This window comes from Phascolarctos cinereus, unplaced genomic scaffold (assembly GCF_003287225.1).
Source record: "Phascolarctos cinereus isolate Bilbo 61053 unplaced genomic scaffold, phaCin_HiC Scaffold_1;HRSCAF=81, whole genome shotgun sequence".
In the NCBI taxonomy this organism is placed as follows: Eukaryota; Metazoa; Chordata; class Mammalia; order Diprotodontia; family Phascolarctidae; genus Phascolarctos; species Phascolarctos cinereus.
The window spans coordinates 243,325,450-243,348,447 of NW_027555514.1; the positions used below are offsets into that span (position 1 = coordinate 243,325,450).

A 22,998-nucleotide genomic window follows, 5' to 3' on the forward strand; every position below is an offset into this window, starting at 1 on the left:
AGGTATAGCTAATCTGAATGATAGTTTTGATCTAATTAGATGACATATGAGAATAATAAATAATATGACATGGAAGCCAAAAAAGCTCTCAGCTACATTCATAAAGGCATAATATTCTGAATGAAAGAGAGAATGATTTTGCTATATTGTGCCCTGGTCAGGCCTCTTCTAGAATACCATGTTCAGTTGTGGGTACTGTATTTTAGGAAAACATAGACAAGCTGGAGCATTTCCAGAAGAAGGTAGCCAGGATGTTGAGAAGACTGGAAAACATGCCATACAAGGAATGATGTGTTTATATTGTAAGTAATAGAGAACCATTAATTTTTGAGTAGTGAACTCACAGTCAGAATTCTGCTCTAGGTAGCTTACTTAGCTGTGTGAAGGATGAATTAAACAAATAACAAAAGAGACTGAAGACAAAGAGATGGATTAAGAGGGCTATTAAAAATATATTCATACAGGCCTGAACTAGATTTGTGATAGTAAACATAAAGAAATAGGTAAGAGATAGAAGAAAGATTGTTGAGATAAAAGTGAGAGGACTTGGCAATTGATTGGTTGTGGGTAGGCAGAGTGAGGGTTAAAGTTTAAAAAAATGACTGGGGTTTTGATTTTAGGTGACTGGATGTCATCACCCATAGAAATTGGGAAGTTGAAAAGCTTGGAGGAGGAGCAGAGATGATGAATTCAGTTCTGGACATAGTGATTTTGAGATGCTAGCAGGATGTCCACAGCCTGTGTGTCTGTCAGGCAATTGTAAAGGTCGGACTGGATGTCAGGGGAGAAATTAAGACTGGAGATACAAATTTGAGAGCCACCTGTATAGACTTGGTATCAGCTCCTAAAGGAAGTCTATAGAGAGAAGAAAAGATGGTTTTACAGCCTTGGTGGACACTCTTAAGGAGCCAGTAGAGAAACTAGACAAGAAGCCTAGAGAGGGTACTAAGGAACAATCAGATGGTAGGAGGAAGCCTAGAGAGGAGAAAATATTAAGAGAAAAGAATAGTCATCAGTGTCATGTTCTACACAAAAGTAAAAGAGATTAAATAGGAACTGAGAAAGAGTCTTGTATATTGTCATACACACCAATCTTAAATGGTGGTGAGGAGTGATAGTAAGCCAGCAAGTAGGGAACACTGATAAAGTGGAAAGGAGTAGATAGTGTGAGACTTAATTTTTGATCATGCATTTTGTTTTTGATTTTACTCTGTAAGTGATTTTATTCTGTAATCATATTCTGCATTCCAAGTAGCAAAGCTAAATGTCTTCTCTATCCTGTGTGAGGAAGCTTATGCGTCCAAAAGTTCAGTCACTTTCTGAAGTTAGATACCAAAGATTTATGCTTTCCCACAGTTACTGTTAGTTAAAGAAAAACTCTGTTCTCAATACTCTCATAAAACATTATTTCAGCATTTCCTACAAGGTTTGTGTGTTTTCCTTGAGAAGCTGAACTAATTGACCTTGTCCCATGTTTCAGAAAGGTGGTCTTATGTCATCCTCTAGTCACCAGTAAGTCCACGTACCTGAGTCTCTGTTGGTGATCGAGATCCATAAAATTCACAAAAGCATTCTTTAGAGACAGAAGTGGGCTTCATCCAAGTGGGCTATGCCTACTTTCTTTGATGTAACCAATTATGATTCCCCAACCCCATAACCAATGATGTAATTTTTATTCTGTTCTGTGTTTATAAAAATAAGTTTCATCTTCAGTTCTGGGTCTTAGGCAGAAATGAAGCAAGCTATTGACCTTTTATTATCAGGTTGCATTCCCCTGGTAAGGAATGATATGTTGCCCAGAGAAACTTGCCTCAGTTTACCTTTTTGTTAGATTTCACGTACTATAATAGGCGTTTCCTTAAGGAAGTGAGTGCCTAATTTTTGACTCTGAAACAACATAAGGTTAAGATTTTTGAGTATTGTCTTGATTTATCTTTGTCTGAGAAAACATTCTATACTATATTATGCACAATTTACTTACACGTAGTTTTGTCTAATTTCTGTTTAAATACAATACTTATTTTTAGTGTAGGATAACATCAGTGTTTCCCGTTGTCTGTTAAATTTTAGAGTATGATTTTGATAGAACAGTAGTATGGACTAATAACTTTTTAGCTTACTTATTGATATTTTTACATATCATTACTATAAATTTGCCTACTTTTTATGGAAGTAGTAAATGTTATGAATATATTTGCGGAGTTGCTGGTTAGTAAAGCAGAAAAGTTTTACTGTGCCAACCTTTTCCTTATGACTCTTTGTGATTAGTAATTAGCAGCTAAGAGTTTATGATTTCATTATAGTCTAATTATTTTTACCCTAGGAAATGAGTTATTATATGTGAAGCATTTCATGTTGTATTATGCATATGAATTTCTAAAAGTAAAAAATTTTTCTAAGAGGTCCAGCATAATGGCTAATAGCAATTTCTTTATCTTTTTTTAAATGCCTACATTATTTTCTTCTTTTTAGCTTTAAATTTCTCCTGAGATATTAATAACATATCTCCATTGTCATTGTCACCATTGTCATCTTTTTCTTTAAGATATGGAATATATGAACGCTGCAGAGAGTTGGTGGAAGCAGGTTATGATGTGAGGCAACCAGACAAAGAAAATGTCACACTTCTCCATTGGGCTGCCATAAATAACAGGATAGACCTAGTAAAGTATGTGTTTTTGATATTTATGAATATTGTTTGGTTTTATTTTATTTTATTGTTTTGGTTGGTTTTATTTTAGCTGTGACTTTCTTAGTATATTTCATTTTCCTCTGGCCTTATCTTCGTGAAGAGTTCAAATCAAATCATGTAAGCAGTTGTGATTTTAAAATTCTTATTTAGTATTTTCTTTTTCATGAGGAACTTACTAATTAACAAACACAAACATTGAAAAAACAAAGAAGAAAAGATTATATAAGAACAATTTTAATTTTACCTCAGATTTTAAAAATTGTTTTTAATATGAAATGAGTCTAATCATCAGACAAAGGTAAGTATATTGTATACATATACAAAAATAGTGCTATCCTCTCATTAGACTGCTTATAAAGCTGGTTTAATCATTGCTTGTTGTTAACTCTAGTGCTTTTTGATTATTTGGCCCTCTAATTGGTTTAATCTATTTTATGCTCATAGGGCATGAAAATACTGATTATATAACTTACTGATAAAAATAATAATAATTTGGCAACCTGAGTGCTGCTGAATCCCTTTTTTGTTGTTGGAGGAGAGAGGGTTTCTAGTACCCTGTTTAGGGCTAATGTAGCTAGCATGCAAAGCTGTTATACTTACAATGTGGAAATTTCTGAAGGAGTCATCTGCTGCTGGCGTCTCTTGCTTCCCATGTAGAGAGGGTTTGTTCTGGGATAAGCAAGACTGCATTTTAAGGGGACTGGACATGGAAGAAGAGAGAGAGAGAAAGAGAGAGAGAGAGAGAGAGAGAGAGAGAGAGAGAGAGAGAGAGAGAGAGAGAATGAGAATGAGTGTGTGACTGACTTCATTCTAAAGCCACGTGGAAATCTTATTTGAAGTATCCACCACTGAGTACATTTTCTGGCGCTTTCTGTCTTCAGTAGTAAGGGTAATACAGTTGGTTGACTTGTGGTTGCTTATTGGTGCTTGCCAGATATTGCTTAGGAAAAAAAAGCTACTTCTTTCAAGGTAGGATTTAGGCTTGGAAAGGGAAGTTAGCTATTATCTAATCCTACCTTCTCATTTTTCAGATAAGGAAACTAAGAACCCCATGTGGGAAGGGACTTGCCTAAGTTTACATTTAGTAATAAGTAGGTGAATCAGGGATTTGTACTCAGGTCCTCCAACTCCAAATGTAGTGCTTTTTCTACTGTTCACCATTGACTTTGCCAGCCAGACTTCAGCATAATTATTGCTTGGCTTATAGTTCTGTGTTAAAACTTTATCATCCAGAAAATGTATAATTGGAAAAGGAGGCAAACTGGTCACAGAACAAGAATGAGGGATAATAGTGGAACAGCTTCAGTGCTGCATGGTATCCACAGTGTTGAGTGTAGGCCTTCATTGTGTTGATCCTGTGGTGGATTTATTGAAGAATGGATAAATGAAAAAGTACTTATTAAGCACTTATTATGTGCCATACACTGAACTAATACCTGGAGATACTAGTAGAAAAAGCAAGGAGTTCCAGCTCTCTAGGAGAGAAGACTGTTAGATTTGGCAATTCAGAGATCATTATTGACTTATTAGAAAGCGTTTTGTTGAAGGATGAAGTCAGAAGCCAGACTTTAGAGATTTTAGAAGAGTGGGAAAAAGCACTGATCATAGAGAGCTTCCCCAAGTTGTTGAGCTGTGAACGAGAGGCGAGAAATAGAATAATAGCTATAGGGATAGTTGGATCAAGTAAAGATTGTTAAGGATTGTGGAGGTATGGGCATGTTGTAGTACCAAAGAAGGAGTCAGTAGATAAAGAGACTGAAGATTAATGAAAGTAGAAGTGACAGAAGAACAGTCTTCTTGAGAAGATGAGATGGAACAGGGTCAAGAGTATATGTCAGGAGTTTGCCTTGATAAAAAGAATTTCATGTGAAACAGATAAAGGAGATGGTGGGGGAAGGCTTCTGAACAATATGAGTTGAAGAGGAGGGTTGATGAGGAAGCTCTTGGCAAATAGTCTCTATTTTTTCAGCTTATTGGGGCCCAAGTTCTCATTTGAGAGAGTCATGAGAGGGAGAGCCAAGGGACTTTTGGAGAGGGAAAAAGCTTGGAAAAAACCACTGCAGAAAGTGGGATAGACAGTTGATCAGGGAGGTGTAAAAGGATTGCCTTGCCTTAGAGAGAACCAGTTGAGGTTAAGTAACATAAATTTGTGGTAGACCCAGCCATCATGGTTTTGTGATTTTCTCCAACTTTATGAATAAACAAGACATGAATAAGACAAAAGGCAGTCTAGGGTGGGAGTAATCTAAGTCTTGACAGGAAAAGAATGTCAGTAGAGTAAGGGGCAGGGGCTACTATAGAGTTAAACATCAAATAGTCAAGATGGAAAAGGGAGTAGAGATAGCCAGTGCAGGGCTGGTATCCTGGGAACCAACTGAGACAATGAGAATGAAGAACAGGATTAGGGTAAAGCAAAGGGAAAAGGGAAATGAGAAAAGATTGTAATCAGATAAAAGAATTTCAGAGCTCATGACCTGAGAGTAGAAAACACATGGCTAATGTCAAGAACTAGCGTGTGACAGTCTCTATGCTGGCCAACATGGGGTGGAGTGGTAGGTCATGGAAAATGAGTAAATTAAGGCAGTGGGAAGTTAGGATGTTTGAGATTATCAGATATGTACATTTGAAGTCCCTTTGTATGAAGGCCAGAGTTGGGGAGGAAAGACTGTGAAATAGTCTCTGAACTCATTGAGGAAGGGAGAGTTTCCAGGAAGTAGGTAATTGACATCTACCAGTATCTTGATTGGGTGATATAAATCAGCTGCATGATGTTTAACAAGTAAACACACAGGTAATACCGTTTGTTGGGCAGGAGAACACAGGAAGACTCTTAACACTAACAGGTGTTCTAGCACAGGTTCACTTTTGATCTGGTCAGACAGGAAGACAGCTTCAGAGTAAATAAGCTTACTTTATTCTAGTCTAATCTTTTCAAAAGGGTTGCTGATAATGGGAGCTCCAACTCCTATAGCATTCCCTAATCACACTTCTCACAGGGGCAGGCGAGAACGGGTAGGAGCTACTAGTCCTGTTGGTCCCCTAAAGCCTCAATGGGGTCTGTTTGAGGCAAACATAGTTTCCCCCCAAGCCTTGATGGGGGCCAATCAAGGCAGGTACATGAACTATGCATTACCCAAATCCCAAAATGGGTTCCCCACTCACTGACCAGTGTCTGTTTGATTTATAGGGCAACAGACAAAGAAGGCATATTACCAACAATTATCTCACAGGTTAACTTTAGCAGTAAGGTCATGACCTAGCACAGCGCACATGTACATTTTGTTACCCCTATATCTCTACTGTGACTGCTCGGTAGAGGTTGTTTTCAACCATAATTCGTGGAAAATATTATCTAGGATCCTGGAATTGTTATCTAAAAAGGAATAACAAAGTCCTCCTTACACACAGTATTCCCCTTACTTACAAATGACCATCAGAGTAAGAGAGGTTACTAATGGTGGTAAAGGGGAGAAAGAGTCAGGAAGTGTCAAGGAGGGGGCAGCCAGCACCCACTGCCATCACCATTGAGGCTGGGAAGGATGGTTGTGAGAGAAAGTACAACCAGTGCTGATAAGGATGGTCGGGGAGGCTGTTGCATGGAGGGAGCCAGGTCACAGTGAGGGAATGAAAAAGAAAAAGATTTAAGGTGAAAGCAAGTTTGTTAACTCAGTTATTCCTGAGGGCATGGTAGAAGGGTGGGGGATGGTGAGTAGAAAGTTATGAGGGCCAGGTTGAGAGGAACAGGAACAAGAGAGCAGGCAGTGGGAGGGTGGGGCTTGAGGTTTGTACAATAACAACTGTGGGCTTGAGGATCACTGGCATGGGAAAGTTATGACAGGTGGTTTGCTAATCATTGAGGAATGAGTTCAAACAGACTGTCATCATCCCCAGGGGTCTAGACACCTGGTATGGAGGTAGGCTAGGCTAGAGTAAGCTTTGAGTTTAAAAGAAGCTGACTTCACCAAATAGAGGTTCTTGTCAAAGACTCTGCAGTAATTGGCCCAGGATAGAGTCACCCTAGGCCCCAGGCAGTCATGTGTAGGTGGAAAGCTGGAGGAATTGTAGTTTAACCATATTAGGGGTTTAACGGTAGTGGAGGTGGCGGGGGAGAGAATGATCTGGGAGGGCATAAAATGGCTGATCCAAGCAAGGATCTTAATTAATACTTTGTTGCTTTTCTCTTCCTTTTTTTGACTTTTTTGTAATACTGAGTTCTTTCATGAACTTCTTCTAGTGATCAAAATGATCTGTTATATCTAGTACAGATTGTAGTGATAAGTTATTGGTTTAAATTTGTTAGGTAACTATCAAAAAAATCCCTTATATATCATAAAAACTTCAAGCATAGAAACATAGTGTCTGGAATAAAACTTTCTTTGCTTTATCTTCCATATAATTTCAAAATTTTTATGTGGTTATAATTGTAATAAAGTTGCTAAATTCTTTTTTTTTTCTTCATAGATATTACATATCGAAAGGTGCTATTGTGGATCAACTAGGAGGAGACCTAAATTCAACTCCACTCCATTGGGCCACAAGGTTTAAAATTAGTTTTGGATTTTTTATTTGTTTATTTCTTGGTTTATAACTGAGCAGTTGTGTTCAGAGGTGTTAGACCAAATTATTAGGAAAATTCGTATACTAGTACATACAGATTTTATATATGAATGAATTTCTGTCTTTTATTGTCTGCTTTGAAAGCCCATCTCTCTTTTTTTTCCCCTTAATTGCCCCATGGAGAATTGCACATTCTACTTATACAGCTGGCTTATTTTTTTCCATTTTTAAAAAATGGGAAATTCACTGTTCAGTTTTCCGTTCTTGTATGCAAGGTGAGCATTTAATTAATAATAATTAGTCCACCCTAAGTGTCAACTGTTAATCTCGATTTAGAAATACTTCACTTTATTTAAGAAAATTATCATTATCCTGAATGAAGTAATTAGCTGAGTTTTACAAATTTACAAATTCATGAATGTGTGCTGATCAATATTTAAATAAAAAAAATCTAGTTTTGTATTCAGTATTTTCAATGATTATAGTGATTGACAGTTCTGCTGTCTAGTTCAGAAGAGCTTGTTATTCCTTGGTGTTCATTCTTTTTTGTTTTAGACAGGGACATTTGTCAATGGTTGTACAGCTTATGAAATATGGTGCAGATCCTTCATTAATTGATGGAGAAGGATGTAGCTGTATTCACCTGGCTGCCCAGTTTGGACACACTTCTATTGTTGCTTATCTGATCGCAAAAGGACAGGTAAAAATACTTTGTTGTTGTTGTTCAGTCATTTCAGTCGTGTCCAACTCTTCACGACCCCATTTGGGGTTTTCTTGGCAAAGATACTGGAGTGCATTGCCATTTCCTTCTGCAGCTTATTTTATAGATGAGGAAGTGAGGTAAACAGACTTGCCCAGCATCACACAGCTAGATGGATTTCAGGCTGGATTTGAACTCAGTTCTTCCTGATGCCAGGCCTGGTACTCTATCCACTATGCCACCTACCTGCTCACTTACATTATATTTTTATTAAATATTTTAAAATAATTCAATTTTTATGCCTGACACCATTATGGAGATCTGTGGTGAGTACCATCTGGGCTAGTAATTGATGTTTACCTGAGAATATTAAAAAAAACCCTAAAACTTTATTGGATCAAAGATTCAGCCTTTGAAAAAAGTACCAAATATATGTGTTTTTGGATGTAGACATACGTGTACCTACCTGTAAAGTATTCCATTCTTTCATCTTACAAGCTTTTCCAGTGCCTTATTGTAGAAGTGACACTGTTCTCAAAGTCTTTGCCAGCAAAACTCTCACTAGTTGTTAATGGTCTCTCCTCCCTAAATTATCTTGCATTTACTTATATATGTACATCTTTTATTCTACCAGTTGTATGGTACCTACTTGAGGGCAACGATGATATCATTTTTGCCCTTTTTAATCCCTAATTCATAATTGTGCCTTGTAAGTGCTTAGTAATTGTTTGTTGAATTGAATTGAGTAGTTTTGAGATCAAAACTATCTTATTACCAAAAGAAGTAATTTAATTAATGGTACACTATTAATTGGTAAGCATTATTGCTTAGCTTAAAGATTTATTCCAGGGATGGGGAACTTGTGGTCTCGAGGTCACATGTGGCCTTCTAGGTCCTTGGGTGCAGCCTTTTGACTGAGTCCAGGTTTTACAGAACAAGTCTTTTTTTTTTTTTGTTAAGGGGATTTGTTGTGGAAAGTTTGGATTAGTCAAAGGGCTGCCCTTAAGGACCTAGAGGGCCACATGTGTCCTTTAATTTAGTCTGATATAATAATATTATATTGCTACATGTCATGATATTGCTGTTTTGTATTGCAATATAATATAATGCTGTATTTTTCAGAATTTTAAAAGACATTGACAATATCAAGAAAAAAATGTTGAATATTTTATGTGAAAAGGTTACAAATTAAACAGATTGCTCAAGGAAGTAATGATTTAGCTATTCCTACTCTATCTTTGACTCCCAGGTTGTCATAATTTTAGTAAACATTAATTTTGTTTGCAAGTAGTTTTTAACACTAGTTTCTAATGTTATGGGTCAGGCTATTCCTTTAACTAGGAGTGATAACACTATCAAATATAACCCTTTAAATACTAAAAAATAATAACTGACCTTTGGGGCAGGGCTTTTCTTCTTATGTAAAAGAGACTGTCAAGAATAAATTGATAACACCTTTATTGTTGAATTCATTTCAACTAACATTAAATGTCTGCTGAGTTCTGAGCTTCCTGCTAGATGTTGGGATAAAGCATTCTCAGTTGTGTTTCTAGACAGATTTCTTTAAAAAGTAGGTTATCTTTTTATGCAAATGTAAAATCTTAATGATTTCATGGGAAAACAAACCATTATTTCAAAAACAAAATTTGAATCTTGAAAAGAAAAGCCAACAAGGTATTTGCTAGTACCAAGAGAACTGTTAAAGGAGCCCTTCGAATTCAAAGAGTGGTGATTGGTAATAACTTTTTGTGATTCATACAGTGCAGTGGAAATGCAGGGGAATGAAAGAGCACAGCTATGATTAAAGCTCTTGTAGAAACCCTTGGTTTTCTCATCTCTCTTACTTACCTAGGTTCTGAGCTCTCCCTCAAAGTCTTCTGTTTCATTCTTCTTTTCTTTCTCTCCCTCTGCCTTTAAAACAAATACAGACAGAGTGGATTGTCTTGCAGCAGTACACACCCTGAAAGTTAACAAGTGAAAGGGCCTGTCTGCTAAGTGCTGGCTAAGGAGGTTGCTGCAGTCTAATGTAAAGAACACTGTCTGAAGGGGTTAGACTTGTGGGTTCTGGTGCAGGTTCTGCCAGTTACTGGTTGCATGACATGAGCAAATTGTTTAACCTCTCCTAGCTCATTTTTCTTATTTGTAAAGTGAAGATAGTAATCCTTAACCTTCCTGCTTCACATGGTTGTTGTGAGGAGCCTCAGAGGTAATAATTCTAAAAGCACCTTGGACACTTCACAATGATCTTTTAGTTATTAGGTTGCAAAGGATAACAGAAAATGAGTCATGAGCAATAAAAGGAAAAAAAAGCTCATCTGAGTAGGGAGAAAGTAAGAGATTTATAGCTTCCTTTGGTAAGGCTGTTTTGCCAGGCTGAAAGGAATTGAATCCTCAGCTACTGAAATAAGTGGGAGAGGTGACTGCTGAGCTGCTGCCAGTGATCTGTGAAAAATTCTGGAGAACTAGGGTGGTAGCATAAAAGTGGAGAGGGGCAAATGTATTCATTTTCAAAATGAACAGAACAGTTTAAACTAGAAACCAGTGGGCTTGATTTCAGTTACTGGCAAAATTCTAGTATGTATTGTAAAAGTTTCTAGAGGTTAGTGAACTTCTATTGAAGAAACTGATGATTACAAAGAGCCACCTTGATTTCATTAGAGACAGGTTATGCCAGATTAACTTGCTATCCTTTTTTGACAGGGTAAGTCAGTTGGCTAACCAGAGAAGTAGTATACATATGCTTTACCTAGGTTTTAGCTGATGATCTGAAGAAGTCTTTAATGTTCTTCTTAGTGGCAAGGTATAGATGAATGCTAGATGATAGGGTAAATGACAGAGGAGTCAGAGCTGGTTGGATGGCCTGATTCGAAAGTAAACATTAATGGTCTATATCAACTTGGAAGGAGGTCTCCAATGGAGTGTCTGTCCCAGGGATCTTTGCTTGGCTCTGTGCTATTTAATGTATTATAAATGACTTTCTTGAAGTCATAGATGACATTTGTCAAATTTGTGGATGACATAAAGCTAGAAGAGCTAGCTAGCTAGTACATTGGATAACTGAGTCAGGATCCAAAAAGGTATTATATATTCGAGGTATTATATATTTGTTGTCTTCCCCCATTAGTTCATAGTATTTTTGAGGGCAGGGACTGTCTTTTGCCTCTTTTTGTATCCCCAAGACTTAGCACAGTGCCTGGCACTTAGTAGACACTTAATAAATATTTTTTGATTAATTGATGGATAGACATAAACATTGGATTGTGTCTAGTAATATTAAACTTAAGAGGGACAAATAAATTGGAAGTCTTACACTTCGTTTAAAAAAATCACTTTTGTAGCTATGTGGGAAGCGTAGCTAGATAAGTATCTCTGAAAAAGAACTGAAGATTTTATTGGCCTGCCTTCCTATGTGCTCTTCTATGGTGCAACCATACCTGAACTATTTTGTTCCAAATATTAAGAAAGAAAATCAGCTGAAGAGCACCCAGATGATAAATTAGGACCTTGAGGTGATACGAGGTGAGGATTGGTTGAAGGAAGTGGAATTGTTTAGCTCGAAGATTGATAAGGGGATGTTATGACTGTATCCAAGCGTATGGAAAGCTGTTACATAGAAGGGGGGAGATAGGATTGTTTTTATCCCAAAGGACAGATGTAAAAGCAAAATAGCAGTGGGGAAATGTACAACTTTAGGCTTCATGTAAGGAAAAACTTCCTAACATTTATAGCCATCCAAAAGTGCAATGTTAGTGCAGCTAAAATAAGGAAAGAAGTGAGTAAATGGGCAAAAATATTTACAGCAAGTTATTCTGATAAAAGTCTCATTTATGTGAGTGTGTGTGTATGAGTGTGTGGTGTGTGTGTGTGTATGTATACAGAGAGAGAGAGAACAAGTTGAAATTTATAAGACAAAGGAGAGCCATTTCCCATTTGATAAATGGTCAGAGGATGTAAATAGACAAATTTCAGAAGGAGAAATATGAACTATTAGTAATCATATAAAAATACTCTAAATCACTGTGAGTTAAAACAACTCTAAGGTATCACTTTATACCTATTAGATTGGCAAAAATGACCAAAAAGGGAAAATGATCAATGCTGGAAGTGCTGTAGGAGGACAAGTGCATTAATGATCTGTTGGTGGCTTTGTGAACTGGTCCAGTCATTCTGGAAAGCAATTTAGAAACTATTCTGTAAAAGCTATTAAATCACTCATACTCTTTGATCTAGTGGTGCTACTACTAGATCTGTATCCCAGAGAGATCAAAGAAAGAAGAAAGCAACCCTTATGAACAAAAGTATTTATAGCAGCTCTTTTTGTGGTGGCAAAGAATTGGAAACTGAGGAAGTGCCCATCAGTTGGGGAATGGCCGAACAAGTTGTGGTGTATGAATGTTATTAACTGTTGTACTATAAGAAATAATGAAGGTCGTGGTTCAGAAAAACCTGTGAAGACTTGTATGAAGTTAAACAGAGTGAAGTGAGAAGAACCAGAACAGTTTTACAAAATAAAAACAATATTGCAAAAGCAAACAACTTTGGAAGACTTAGGAACTCTGATCACAGAGGATTCATAAAAACTCATTCTACTCACCTGCTGATAGGGAGGTGATGCCTCAGTGCAAATGGAAACTTTTTTTGGGGGGTGGGGGTCATATTCAATGTGGGAATTTGCTTTTCTTGAGTATACCTGTTTGTAGCAGGAGTTTTGTTTTTCTTTTCTCATGGTAGGGGTGGGGCAGGGAGAAAGAGAATTCAGATCTTTGTTAAAATTGCTGTGTGTGGGTGTGGGTACTCGCAAGCTTGCTCTCTTTTGTTAGAATTAGGAATCAGTCTTATGATAATATGAACTTTGGTTTCAGTATGTTTGGTACCAACTTTTTAAAACCCAAGGTAGAGAAAGAAATTTCACTTACATCTTTCACTTCTCTATAATTGACAGGTTCAAGTTATACATTTTCTTTTTGACAATAACCTTCTTAAATTTGAAAACCAATTGGTTCCCCTCTTCCAACTGCCCAAAAGATTCTGTATTGACATTTTATTTGTTTCTAATTCAACCTTTTAGGCTTTATGTTGAAAAGAGGGTCGTATCTTTTATGTGAAATTAACTGTCAGGTATATTTTGTCATTTATAGTTTTGTAGATTGAAAGCATTTTTTAACATTAAATTTACACGTTAAGTAAATTAATCATATTACTGTTATTAAAGCAGCTTTTTCTAACTATTCATAGTGTAGATGATTTAAAAGAGAAAATATATTGTGCTCTTACTATAGTCAAAGAGTAGGCTTTCTACTCAGCTTCTTAAAATGCCTTAGAACAGTCATCAGTCATGAAGCAGTAGATGTAATAAGTAAACTTGAGACTTGAATTACCTGAAAATAATCCTGGTTCTCAAATAGGTAATAATCATTAAAAAGTTAAAAACTTCAAAAGAAATCAATTAATACCTTAAAGGGGAGAACTAAAAAAGCATATGTTGATAAAATAATTAAGAAATTTAGTGAGGCAAAGTAGTTAATTCAGCTGTTTAAGTAACAGCAATGGAACAATTTACACTTATTAGTTACCTGGACTAAACTACCTTCTGTTATGTAGGTTTGAACATTGACATAATTCCCCAAGTAAATTTAGCATATTTTTAGTACCTGACTTCTTTTTCTCTTTATTAGGATGTAGATATGATGGATCAGAATGGAATGACCCCTTTAATGTGGGCAGCTTACAGGACACATAGGTATGTGCTCCTTGTAAAATATTTGTTCAAACCACTGTCAGGAGTTTTGTATAATGGATAATACTTGTAAAATTTAGTGAAGGGAAAGTAGACTCCAAGGGCCTTGAAGGCAGGGATTGTCTTCCTCATCTTTCATGCTCTTAGAGCCTTTACCGGTGCTTTGCACACACAGTAGTTACTCAGTAAAAATCTGTGGAATTTTAAATTATTTTTAAAAAATTAATTACTTTCCCTCACTAAATTGTATAAATACCATATTATGCCTGAATTTAATATATGTTAAGATTCTTTAATATTTTAAAAGGGAATGGTTTTCACATTGTTCCACGCGTTACTAATTATAGTACTTTTCAACCCTTTTCATATTTTTCAGAAAAAAGAAATGACAAATTATCTTTTTAAAAAAAAATCTTTGTCTTTGCATGTGACTTGGGGAATCTAATGTTTTACTATTATTTATTGTTTTAGTTCTTAAAAATACTGGCCCTTAAATAAGAAATGGAAAGTTTTTATGAAACTATGAACTTTTCTGTCCTAAAGAACTATTGATTCAGTTGATGTTGCTCATCCTTAGTACTTAAGGCACAGTGTTCAGAGCAAGGCGGAATTGTGGCCAAAAGCCCTTTACCTAACATTTACGTCTTAATGTCTATATTTCAATTACAGTTTTGTTTTTTCCCCCCAGTGTGGATCCAACTCGATTGCTTTTAACATTTAATGTTTCAGTTAATCTGGGTGACAAATATCACAAAAACACTGCGCTACATTGGGCGGTACTAGCAGGAAATACTACAGTCATTAGTCTTCTTCTGGATGCTGGAGCTAATGTCGATGGCCAGAATATCAAGGTAAAAGTACTTTAAAAATATTTGAGAATATGAAAAATGCACGGTTAAGTGCTTCAAAGACATGTGGATTTTGAAGTTTTAATGAGCGTATTATCAGTAATCTTGAAGTTTACTTTCATTATTTGAAGTATTGAAATCATTTTCATACTTTGGTTATGTTTATTAGTTCACTGAGCTCTCATTAAGAATATTAAATAATTTTTCTTTTTGATTGATTAAATAAAAGTTTCTTTGAGAATTCTAATTGCTCTTTGTGGGTCAGCTCCAAGAGAGATAAAGAATAGGATTTAGAAGACCTCATTTTGTATGTAAATGGGGAAGAGATTATGTTGCTATTCTTATATTTGGATTAATCATAGTTCATCTTTATAGCTGCTAATAGTTATTCCTGAATACACTAAACTTCTCCAGTTACATTTGTGAAGTTTCTTCAAATTTTAAATCATAACATCTTCTATTAATAATTTATATTCATAAATAGCTGTTCTAAGTGAAAAATATTCCCTATTTTTTTGGTCTACTTCCTAGGTTATTTTCTGAATCACATTTTTTAAATTTCTAAGTGATTTATTAGAAAACAAATATCATCTAGTTTGAGTCATTTAAAGAAAACTCCATTAAACTAAAATAGCAAATCAGAAAGTAGGTCATCATCTGCTGGATCAGGGTATCTTTAATGTTCCCATGCAGTGTGCTTATCTGCTTGCTGTTCATTGATTTTAAGAAAAGGACAACAAAAAATTTGTGAATGATAATTGATTTTAGAAATGTGTAAGTATAAAGTCACTGTTGTCATTTCAAATAACTAACTTTAATTCTATTAAGTGGCTGATACTTAATCTAATTATAATATAAGAAACTAATGCATTGAAATAATTTTGTATATTTAGTCTTATGATTTTAGGGAGTGTATTCTCGGTGAATGTAGTAAAATAAATAGATGAACAAAATAGCTTCATTCTTAAAAAAAATCAGCGTGAACAGAATCATATTTTGACATTATAGCAATTTTCTTTCTCCATATTCCTTTTGGAAAAAAACTCAGTTGTAAGGGTTTGAGTAGAAATTGAGTTAGGAGCCAGAAACATTCATTTGTATTAACGCATACCTATCTGGATTTACATTCTATTTGGTCGAAGATGTAAAATGAAGTTTTTGGTACTAAATAATGCGATAATTTGGGATTTTTATGAGTTTTAGATATATGGGTCATAAATTACAGTTGAAATATGCCCTAACAGTGCTTTTGTCTAAATTTTATAGCTTTGCTGTATAGCATATTTAAATATGGTATTTAAAATATTTAATGAATGTTTACTGTGACTGTCATATAGTGCTCATTCCAAATCCTTCCTTTTTTATGTCTTTGCAGGTGTTATGCAAAATGGAGTAAAAGTAGATTTTTTTTATTAGTTGGAGATGATAGATATAACTTTTTGATCACCTTTTGTTGCAGTTTAGTTGCTTTTGAGTCCTCAGTAAAAAATCTTGTTGAATAAATAATCTGACAATAGCTTCTAAATTACCCTCTCTTAATTCCTATAATGTTGAAAACTAATAAAATTTTGGGACAGTGGCCATACCCTGAAGAAAATTGCCTTATGGAAGTTTCTCAATAAACTCCTTAAAATGTTATATATATAACCAAACTCCTTATTTGAATGTTGTCAAACTCCCTTGTAATATTCACTATAAGTCCATTTGCTGAAAACCAGACTAGTAATCCTTGCCTCTTGTTCCATTTAGCTCAGCTCTGTGTTCTCTTCTTGCATTCTGTCCCTCACTCTCTTTCTTTGTCTTTTCTAACCTACCTCTTCATTTTCTTGTGCCTCTGTTCATGTAACATCTGCAGTCTAAAGGCCAGCTCAGCTCCAATACTCACTTTGACTCAGCATAATCTTCAGTGGCTAGTTCCTAGGGCCATTCCGTCTACTAGCCCTGCTTCAGGGTCGTAGTATCTTAAGCTCCATGTGTCTGTTCAGTCGTTTTTCAGTGTTGTCAGACTCTTCATGAGACCATTTGGGATTTTCTTGGCAAACATACTGGAGTGGTTTGTCATTTCCTTCTCTAGCTCATTTTACAGATGAAGAAACTGAGACAAACAGGGTTAGGTGACTTGTCCAGAGTCACACAGCTAGTAAGTGTCTAAGAGGAGTCTTCCTGACTTTGGAACCAGTGCTCTTTCTACTGTGCCACCTCGCTGTCCCCTTAAGCTCCCTACCTCTAACTGAATTGCTGAATCCTTTACCTCCCCAGGCCTTCCCAGAGCTATCTTACTGTTCCCATTCCTTTTTCCCTGTAATCTTTTTACCTAAATTAAAGTCTTGGTAGAACCAGTTGATCTTAAGCTGAGTGTAATTGTAAATTCCAAAGCCCTTGTGAAATTTTGCCTCATTGATAGAATTCATAACTTAGTCCTTCATTTGTATTTCTTAAATCCTGTAAGAACATTGATAAAGCTGTTGAAATAAAATAAAGAAATCTTACCCAATCTTCTTTGCAAATGGACTTTCTTGGTGACAGGAAGACTTACATTTTGCTTATTTAAAGAATAGCTACACATGAAACTTCCAAGATAAATATTCTTGTACTTTTATAAGAATAGATTATGCTTTGTCTCATAAATATAGGCTACCTAGAGGTATCCTTGTTTTCTCTCACTGCCACTTAGAACTGGCAGAAAAATCTTGCAAATTTTAGGAAAAGAAATAAGTAAAACATAGTAATATGTTATATAATTATCCCTTGTTAACCCAACTTAATCAGCAAAAGTTCATAATTATAGTTAGTTCAAATCAGTAAGCACAGTACCTAGTATGTTCAGAGTACCCTACTAGACTGTGACAGAAATTCCAGATTTAGATAAAACACTGTTCCTGATTTCATGCTATAAAACTTAGTAAGTCAGCATATTACTTGAAGACTCAAAGTTTTAAAATTTTGAGACCCTCTCCACGGCTATTTTCCATAGTTCAGAGCTCTTTAGAGTTTGTATTAATTATATGGCATTGAAATTTTAGTATTTGAGTTTTTAGAATAGGTAAAGTGATATTTTAATTAGATATTTGTACTTGTAGAAGATAGAAGAATTCTGTGCTTACTTGGTTAAATATATTTCTTGTCAAAATGATATGATAAAGGGAAGGGAGGCTCACGTTGAGTTAAGATGAGGAAGGTAGAATCTTATATAAAGTTTTGTAAAATGTCATAAATGACATAAAATAGTGAGATCCTCTCCAGCTGTGTTCTTGGCATCACCAGAGAGTTACTTCTTTTTTTGGGGGGGAGGGTGAGGCATTTGGGGTTAAGTGACTTGCCCAGGGTCACACAGCTAGTGATTGTCAAGTGTCTGAGGCTGGATTTGAACTCAGGTCCTCCTGACTCCAAAGCCAGAGCTCTGTCTACTACGCCATCTAGCTGCCTCCAGAGATCTACTTCTAAAGAGACTATGACCCATGGATGTATTTTAAAATTTTATGTAACTAAGTGGAAAATAAGGTTGGATACTAGTGAGATCTCATTACAACACAAAGTGAAAGTATTTAGATTTGCACACAACAGGCATATTGACTATAATTCAGTTCTAGTAAAGCAAAAGAATTATTATTCAGTTTTGAAATTCAAACTCCCAATGATTTTCTAGGCAGTTTTCAGAAACGTATCAGTTTTCATAGATAGACATCTATAAAACTGTAGAACTTTGCTACAGACGTGATAGAACCGGAATGTTAAGTGATGGACATTTGGTCAATTTCTTCATTCTCTTTGTCAGCTTTTGGGGATATATTTTAGCAGATGAGAGAAGCAAGAATGGAGACAAGATAGTAGTGTGATATAGCATAAATAAAACATCACTTATATATTCTTGAATATACCTTTTTGTGAAAGGCCTATATATTCAAGTTTCAAGATGTATTTAAAATAGAGATTTAATAAACTGGGGTAACGTAGTTTACATATATTTCCAACACTTTTGATTCTTGCCATCCATGTTCTACACACATTTAAAAAGTAGTGTTTTTATTAAGTGTTACCATTTCACACCACAATTAAGAGTTTACTATTTGCTTGGCAAGACACTGGGGATAAAAAGATAAAATTAAAATCGTGCCTACCCTCAGGGAATTTATTATTCTGATTATTCTACACCAGTGAAAGTACTGTAACCTAAAAAGTGATACACTTCTAATCTCCCTCCTTTTTAGTTCAGTTATGCCAATTTCCCTTACTATACTCTGATCAGGGTCTATGCTCAATGAAGACAAAATTTTATACCATTATTTAGCTGAATAACTCTTACCATGCCATTTAGTAGGCGTGCCTTAGTGTTGCTTTATTTTCTAAAAGTTTGAAATACTAAGGCAACCGCCAAACCTTTGGAGGAAAAATTCTTTGGTGTAGATTTTCCTGTTCCTTCTTTTATGTTGGAGAGAAAAAGTTGATTTTTTTTTTTTGTTAGAATTTCTATACCTTTCTGCACATCACCAGTATAAGATCTTGATGTTTCTACCTGGAAGCTGCCATTTCTGACATGACTCGATGTAAATCACAGATTTTTAATTTCAGTTCATTGGAAATATATATTAATCAAAGGAATCCTGCTGACTTTGGAGGGGGGTATCTGTCTCTTAAGAATTTAGAATTATGAATCTTTTTTCCAGCATAGGTCTTAGAAGAGTTAGGATGGCAAGACAGGAAATTATTTGAGTCTATATAAAGTAAGTCTTATTTGAGGGATGCTACCACCTAAGTTTTTAAGTTACAAAGATTTTGATTGGTAACCTTGCATTATTTTAAGATGTATTTTAAGGCTATTTTTCTTATAGAAATGGCATTAATGAATCTAAGTTCATAGACTCATAAACCGTTACAGTTAGGAGGCATTTTTAAGGTTATATAGTTCAGCCCTCTTATCTATAGATGATGAAACTGAGACCCTAAGAAAGGAAGTAACTTGTCTAAAGAGCCAGGATTCGAACCTGGTCTCTTCCCTTCTGTCCTCTCTCTTTATATCTTCCTCAGAATTATCAAGATATCAGTTTGAGATTTTTTGTGCTTCTATCTGGATATAAATGTCAGTGTTCTTTTCATAGTATTTCCAAGTAAAACACAGCTTAAGTCTTATGAAAGTTTCTTTCTCTTTTCCAGTTGTTGCATAAGGAGATTTTCCTGTAAATAATCAATAACATATGTAAAGAATTGACAGCTTTTTTTCAGTCTTTGTGAAAAGACAAAATAATGGTAGAAAGTACAAATAGCAGATCTCTATATCAAAATAAAGAGGAAACAAACTTTTATTATGTGACAGGCATTGTACTAAGCATTTTACACATATTATCTCATTGGAAATAATATTTTGAAGGCTGTTATCATTGAGTAGATAGCTTGTTTGTAGTACTGGTTTAAGGTAGTTGTTTTAAAGTTGTAGTGTTTAGTTTGAGTATTTCAGATTAGAACAGTTCTCATATAATTCTCAAATGATTATTTAGGATAGGCTAAATTCTTAGCTTAATGAAATACAAACATCATATGACCTATACTGTAATCTCAGCATATGGGATCCCAGTATATGGCTTGGTTTCATTTTAGAAATTTTAGAGCCATTTTTACAGGGTTTGAGAGCGAGCTCAAGCAAGTCACTGCTTTTACTCTGCGGAGTCATTTTCCATTTTAGAAATTTTAGAAAAACATATTGTCCCCTAAGTAATTCAACCCTATGAATTGATATATAGGATTTTAGCTTTTGTTTTGATTTTTTCAAATTTTCATTTAGGAGCTCTTTATTACATATACTACCTTTTTAAGGAATAAAGTTTTTTTTTAATAAAAAATTACTGATCTATCTCTGTTAATATTATGATCAAATCTTGATGTGGTTTCTTGGGATGAAATAAGAAACCATTTTCAGAAAAGTTTCCATTACATTTTAAGTTCCTGACCTAGAAGGTCACCAAAGGAAAATTTTCCCTTGGTTTGAGAATGAAATTCAATCTTAAGCTAAAGTTCAAGTGATCCACTAGCGTAGTCATAATGTTTGTCAGGCCAAAACTATCAAAAGGATATTTTATACTACTGTTGTATAATATTATATAACCTCCATGTCAATTTTTTTTTCCTACTGATGCATGGAGTGATTAACTATATACACGAATTCAGATCCCTGGTTTCAATATAACTATCAACATTTTGAGTTGTTCATTCATACTTCCAGCGGAATATAAAGAATACACTAAAATAGTCAGATAATTAGAAGATTAGTTGAAAGATTTCTTAAAGCTCCCTCAATTTTTTTATCTAGGCAATCCTTAGGTGTCACATGGCCCTCTAGTGGAAGGGATGCTCAGCTGGACCCCGAGACAACTGCAGGATATTCTCTGGGAGTTGTTCCCCCAAAGGGATTGCTTTTACACAGGTAATTTTTATAGTTTGGATTAATTAGCTGGTGTTAAATTTAGTATTTTTTGAATAGGTAAGGTATTTCAAATTAAGGATCAACTTGTATTTGTACAGGATTGCACTAGATTAGCCTGTACCCTCTGTGTTGTGACACCTTTTTTTTTTAATTAAAAGGTTTTTTTCTTGTAAAAAAAATTAGGTTTTATCCCTCACAAAAATAAAAGGTCCATAAAAAGTTAGTAAAATGCCCTTAGAATTGCATATAATTTTAGTGTTTTTCCCTTTGATTTTTGAAAGACAGTCGCAGTAGTTTTCTTGAGGAAATATGAATTTATGAGAAAGGATTTTAAAAATTTTCTTTTTGTGTTTGAAGAAATTTAAGTGGGAAATTTTGACTCATTCAAGCCTCTGACTATTTTATAAAAAGAAGTACTTTGATAGGAAAGGGTAAAAGAGATAATACAGTTAAAATTGGAATGATGACTTGTTTTCTCATTTCCTTTGCACCATATCAGTGTAGAGTTCTTCATGTGTCAGGGTAAAATCAAAATTATGGACTTTTCTAGAAGACCAAAGGGATTTGTTCTGGTCAAGAATGCCAACCCAACCTATGGTAAGATGAGTTAGGGATTGACTAATAATGTTATTTCTCTGTTCTTTTTCTTCTTCAGTTTCTTCTTAGAGCTCTTGAAATCACTGTGATGAAATTGAGAGAGGTTTAGTATGACAGAACATTGTTTTGTAGTAGTTGTTCCTTCTCATGACCTTCTTCAAGATTGTGACATAAATGGGGAATAAACATAGATTAAAATACCTATGATCCAGCAAGTATTAATATACCTACTTTTTGATTTGCACTCTAATTCAGAATGTGATCAAAGATGGAATTTTGTAGATTAATTATTGTTTTGAATACATTTTTCTCATTCTTAGGAAAGAATTAATAATAAATATCTTATATCAATGAAATAATTTAAAATCTAACCAAAATAACTATTGTATCTGATGCCAAAGTAAGAATTAAAGTGATACTTTGTTTTCTCTATTTATATAACTTTGTTTTTTCTACTTATGGATAGGATGGAATGTAATAAATGCTACTTTTTATTTCTAATGTGAAGTTCTGTTTCTGTCATCCATCAGGGAGAATCACCACTTGATTTGGCAAAACAAAGAAAAAATGTTTGGATGATCAATCATTTACAAGAGGCAAGACAGGCAAAAGGGTATGACAATCCGTCTTTCCTCAAAAAGCTAAAGGCTGATAAGGTAAAACTCATTACTGGATCTATGTTAGCCTTTCCTTTTTTAATTTCAGATTCGTTATTCTGTATTTCTAATACAAGAATGATCCATTTTTAAATCCTAACATTATAATGAATTAGGGTGCCTAGCAAAGCTTTGTAGGACAGGTTTTTTGTTGACTGACTTGTATAATGATCAAGAGGGTCATCAGTTTTGTTTTGTTTCATTTTCTGAAATTCAGTAAGCTATTAATAAAAGTTGATTAATTGATTCAGTTGATCTTGGGATGTTGTAGAGATACGAAAATCCTTCCTGACTACCTACAGGTGCTATTTCTGTTGTAAACTACAAAAAATTGTAATTCTTTTCAGTCCTTTACCTTTGTTGTCTTCTGTTAGCTCCTTCCTCTTCCGCCCTAATGATAGCATTTTGCCAATTAGTTGATGTTGAAAATTGCAGCACTGTTGTAATTGAAATTTGGATTTTTAGTTACATAAAAGTGGCTGCATTGCCTGATAGTAATCTGTAATGTAAAAAGACAAATCTGCAGAAAACTACGTAGTGCCTACTGTGTGTCAGGCACTTTGCCAAACACTTTACAATTATTCTGTGGTTTAATCCTCACAACTACCCTGGGAGGCAGGTGCTATTATTACCTCCATTTTACAGATGGAAAAACTGAGGCAAACAGAGGTTAAGTGACTTGCCTAGGGTCACACAGCTAGTATCTGAGACAGGATTTGAACTCAGGTCTTCCTGACTCCAGGCCCTTCCTGACTATCCATTTACCATCTAGTAGCCCCTTCGCAAGAAATCATTC

At 34.9% G+C, this 22,998-nt stretch overlaps 1 protein-coding gene across 4 annotated transcripts in view; it reads left to right on the forward strand.

The window, feature by feature from the left end:
- ZDHHC17 (zDHHC palmitoyltransferase 17) overlaps positions 1 to 22,998 on the forward strand; it is a 104,986-nt gene that overhangs the window by 37,877 nt on the left and 44,111 nt on the right. For all 4 annotated transcript variants that reach the window (XM_020993451.2, XM_020993449.2, XM_020993450.2 and 1 more), the window contains 6 exons: positions 2,546 to 2,668; positions 7,154 to 7,231; positions 7,805 to 7,949; positions 13,625 to 13,689; positions 14,375 to 14,537; positions 22,077 to 22,202. In XM_020993451.2, the coding sequence (XP_020849110.1) occupies positions 2,546 to 2,668; positions 7,154 to 7,231; positions 7,805 to 7,949; positions 13,625 to 13,689; positions 14,375 to 14,537; positions 22,077 to 22,202 (700 nt within the window). The remainder of the gene's footprint in view (positions 1 to 2,545; positions 2,669 to 7,153; positions 7,232 to 7,804; positions 7,950 to 13,624; positions 13,690 to 14,374; positions 14,538 to 22,076; positions 22,203 to 22,998) is intronic.